Source organism: Babylonia areolata, chromosome 32 (assembly GCF_041734735.1).
Source record: "Babylonia areolata isolate BAREFJ2019XMU chromosome 32, ASM4173473v1, whole genome shotgun sequence".
NCBI lineage: Eukaryota > Metazoa > Mollusca > Gastropoda > Neogastropoda > Buccinidae > Babylonia > Babylonia areolata.
In genome coordinates, this window is record NC_134907.1 from 19461436 (window position 1) to 19466435 (window position 5000).

A 5000-nucleotide genomic window follows, 5' to 3' on the forward strand; every position below is an offset into this window, starting at 1 on the left:
CTTTGCCAACGCCGACTGTCCTAAAAACCCTCTTGGCTGAATGAGTAGCGGATGTACCTTGGGCAAGACATTCTCAGCTATAACCAAATTCTAGCCCAGATAGTCAGGGCAGCAGTTGCCTCCTCTGCTGTTCTGGTGGTCATAGTCGGTCACGACTGACAGAAACTCAGCACCATGAATATCATTAGAACAACAGAAAGATTTCTCAGAAAAAAAATGAATTTCTACCATCGCTTTGAACAAAGCGATATTAACGATGAACTTGAAAAAAACAACTGCTGCCCCTCTCAGTTAAAGAAAATGTTTGAAATGATAAAATATTTTATCCATTGACCCTTGCACTGTTGAAACTGCTTTTCGGAAGTTTCCTGTCAGAAAGGCACTAGGCCTCAGCGGACGGCTCCTGAAGACAAGTGCCTCACAGTTCAGCAGCCTGTTCGTGTGGTCTCTAAGGGATTGTCGTGTACCTGCTTTGTGGAAACACTCGGCGATCAACCCAGTGCCAAAGAACAAAAACCCTGTTTCTTTACACGGTTACCGCCCCATAGCTTTGACCTCAGTTGTCATGATGATTATGTGTAGAACGCATCATCCTGAGACACATTCTATCATACACAATACCCTACTAGTTCGCATACATATCCAACCAGAGCACTGATGATGTCAGACCTGGGGAAACCAAATTCGTTCGTTCGCATTTTATTTATTGACCTTTCATCGGCATTTAACACTATTCAGCCACATCTCACAGTACGTAAACTTCTTTCAGTTAACACCAGTGCAAACATCGTTTTATGGGTGAACAGTTTTCTTGTTCAGAGAACTCTATCAGTCCGTTTTGGACCAGCTCTGTCATCTGTAAAGACAACTTCCATTGGTGCCCCTCAAGGTACAGTCTTGTCACCTGTTCTTTTTACACTATATATACAACTCCTTTAATCAATTATTCTGATGACTCAGCTCAAGAAGATCTGTCAAATTCTAATGCTGTTTATTTTGAGCAATTTCAAAACCTTTCTTCCTGGTGTAAAGAGAACCATTTACATCTCTATGTTCAGAAAGCTAAAGAAATATCAATTGATTTCAGAGAAAATGCCTCTCCAATCCCTAACCTGTTTATCAATGATATAAAGGTTGAAAGAGTGCATGAATACAAATACCAATAAAATATTCTTGGTCATAACCTTAATTTTACTCCTAATACAAATTGTATTCACAAAACCTGCCAACATCTCAGTTGATTCAAAAGTACTTCAAGGATTTGATATATGGTTTATTGAATCTGTTTTAACATTCCTTTTTATATGCTGGTATGGGGATCTTGCTGTGAAGAATACGAATATGCTGAACAAGATTGTGAATGTGTGCACTGAGGTTGTGGGTGCAAGACAGGACAGCTTGAGTGAATTGTACAATGTCAGAGTATGACAGGAAGACACGTGCTGTTCACGTGACAGCAGTCAGAGACAGAGACAGAAGAGAGGGAAAGAGACAGGCAGACAGAGAGAAGGGGGGACACAGAGAGAGAGAGAGAGAGAGAGAGAGAGAGAGATCCACAGAGAAAGAACAATACGCAGTTGTTCCACTGACCTGCGAAAGATCCCCTCTGAGCGATTGAATCCCTCCGATAAAGATCGTTTTGCCTGCACACACACACACACACACACACACACACATATGTATATCTTTTTTTCCCCATATATATATATATATATATATATATATATATTAATATCATATAACTGATATATCCTGGTTTGAGTGAGTGGCATATATATATATATATATATATATATATATATATATATATATATATATATATATATATATATATGGTATTTATACTGGTGTTTGTGTTGTTTTTTTTTCTGGGGCTGTGTTTTGTGTTGTCGGTGTCCGTGTAGTTTTTCTGGGGCTGTGTTGTGTGTTGTTGGTGTTTGTGTTGTTTTTTCTGGGGCTGTGTTGTGTGTTGTTGGTGTCTGTGTAGTTTTTCTGGGGCTGTGTTGTGTGTTGTTGTTGGTGTCTGTGTAGTTTTTCTGGGGCTGTGTTGTGTGTTGTTGGTGTCTGTGTTGTTTTTTCTGGGGCTATGTTATGTGTTGTTGGTATCTGTGTAGTTTTTCGTTTTTCTGTGGCTGTGTTGTGTGTTGTCGGTGTCTGTGTAGTTTTTCTGGGGCTGTGTTGTTGGTGTCTGTGTAGTTTTTCTGGGGCTGTGTTGTTGGTGTCTGTGTAGTTTTTCTGGGGCTGTGTTGGTGGTGTCTGTGTAGTTTTTCTGGGGCTGTTGTGTGTTGTTGGTGGTGTTTGTGTAGTTTTTTCTGAGGCTGTGTTGTGTGTTGTTGGTGTCTGTGTAGTTTTTTCTGGGGCTGTGTTGTGTGTTGTTGTTGGTGTCTGTGTAGTTTTTTCTGGGGCTGTGTTGTGTGTTGTTGTTGGTGTCTGTGTAGTTTTTCTGGGGCTGTGTTGTGTGTTGGTGGTGTTTGTGTAGTTTTTTCTGAGGCTGTGTTGTGTGTTGTTGTTGGTGTCTGTGTAGTTTTTCTGGGGATGTGTTGTGTGTTGGTGGTGTTTGTGTAGTTTTTTCTGAGGCTGTGTTGTGTGTTGTTGTTGGTGTGTGTGTTGTTTTTTTCTGGGGCTGTGTTGTGTTGTTGGTGTCTGTGTAGTTTTTCTGGGGCTGTGTTGTGTGTTGTCGGTGTCTGTGTAGTTTTTCTGGGGCTGTGTTGTGTGTTGTCGGTGTCTGTGTAGTTTTTCTGGGGCTGTGTTGTGTGTTGTCGGTGTCTGTGTAGTTTTTCTGGGGCTGTGTTGTGTGTTGTTGGTGTCTGTGTAGTTTTTTCTGGGGCTGTGTTGTGTTGTTGGTGTCTGTGTAGTTTTTCTGGGGCTGTGTTGTGTGTTGTCGGTGTCTGTGTAGTTTTTCTGTGGCTGTGTTGTGTGTTGTTGGTGATGTGTAGTTTTTCTGGGGCCGTGTTGTGTGTTGTTGGTGGTGTCTGTGTAGTTTTTCTGTGACTGTGTTGTGTGTTGTTGTTGGTTTCTGTGTAGTTTTTCTGGGGCTGTGTTGTGTGTGGTTGTTGGTGTCTGTGTAGTTTTTGTCTGGAGCTGTGTTGTGTGTTGTTGTTAGTGTCTGTGTAGTTTTTCTGGCGTTGTGTTGTGTGTTGTTGATGTCTGTGTAGTTTTTCTGGAGCGTCTACACTCTCCTGCAGAAAGGCCAAGTCAGAACGTGATCAGAATGCCAGACAGTCGACTGCCAAACTTGCTGCTGTACGGAGAGCTGTGTCAGGGCAAGCGCTCAGTTGGAGGGCAGAAGAAACGCTACAAAGACTGCCTCAAAGCATCCTTCAAAGACCTGGGAATTTACATCAACACGTGGGAGACGCTTGATTTCGACCATCCAGCTTGGCGCGGCAAGATCAGCACAGGAGCCCGTGCAGCAGAAGCCACGCGCATCACTGAGGCGCAACAAAAGCGTGCTGTGCGCAAGGCCCGAGCAGCATCCACTGCCACGACAGCACCCACTCACTTGTGTCCCACATGTGGGCGAGCCTTCAGGGCCCGGACTGGCCTCATCAGTCACCTCTGGACCCACAGCCACCGATCTTCCATCTGGTATTTGAAGCCATGGCCATCTTCGAATCCGAAGGACGAACATCATTTTTTTTCTGGACCAGGATTCTGTTCCGAGATACTGTCGTGCTGTCGTAGAACTGTTTTAACTTCTTTTTTTTCTTTCTTTTTTTTATTTATAAATAAGTCTGACTGCTGGACAGCAACAAAGTCTGGATAGCACTGTGGTCATGAATCACATGAAACCATAATGCTTATGGCCCCGCTGCCCTTCAGAAGAGTCATTTGAGGGCTGATTTCGGTCATAAAGAGAGAGACAGGCAGTCAGACAGTCTGACAGACAGACAAAGTAATGAAAATGCTAAAAGAAAAAATAACTAATATATCAGATAAATAAGTAAATAAATAAACAAGCAATGCACAAAAAATTACAAGAAGCAAATAATAATAATAATAATAATAACAATGATGATAATGAATATTTGGACGCCCTATCTCCGAAGAGCCCAAAGCGTTTACAAATACAATTACACATACATACATTGACTTCATAACATCCATTTGCCTATACGCATCACAAAATAAACAGGTCTCTGAACACACACACACACACACACACACACACACTCACACACACACACGCACGCATGCACGCACGCACACACACACACACACACACACACACACACACACACACACACACACACACACACACACACACACACACACACACACACACACACACACACACACACACCAGGCATTCATACCGATACAACCCCATTCCTCTCACCACCCACCAACAATCGCAAGACAGACACACACAGGGCGGGAAAACTAATCATAACAACCGTGGAAAAAGGTGAGTTTTGAGAGCCGATTTGACTTGAGGACAAAGACTGAATAACACCACAAAAACGAAGCACAGACAACCCCCCATACCTAACAACAAACACTGGTAACTGAACAAGCACAATAGCAAAATGAACGCGAACATGGACAGCTTCACCCGACAACTCCACCCCTTAAACCCCCTACCCCCCCCCCCCCCCCCCCCCCCACCCCCCCGTGGTAATGATAATAGTTGCATAATAACAATAATACTAACAACAAACACTCGTAACTTGAACAAGCACATGCAACACGACACAACAACATGGACAACTCAACCCCATAAACCACCCCAACCCCACCCCACCCCTTAATAATAATAAGTAGAAGAACAACAACGACAACAACAGCATGGACAATCCAACCCCATAAACCACCCCAACCCCACCCCACCCCTTAATAATAATAAGTAGAAGAACAACAACAACGACAACAACAACATGGACAACTCAACCCCATAAACCACCCCAACCCAACCCCACCCCTTAATAATAATAAGTAGAAGAACAACAACAACGACAACAACAACATGGACAACTCAACCCCATAAACCACCCCAACCC

At 43.1% G+C, this 5000-nt stretch overlaps 1 protein-coding gene across 1 annotated transcript in view; it reads right to left on the minus strand.

The window, feature by feature from the left end:
• The window catches only part of LOC143276634 (uncharacterized), a 165197-nt gene that overhangs the window by 151753 nt on the left and 8444 nt on the right, over nt 1-5000 (minus strand). The window contains exon 4 of the mRNA XM_076581251.1: nt 1591-1643. Within this exon, the coding sequence (XP_076437366.1) occupies nt 1591-1643 (53 nt within the window). The remainder of the gene's footprint in view (nt 1-1590; nt 1644-5000) is intronic.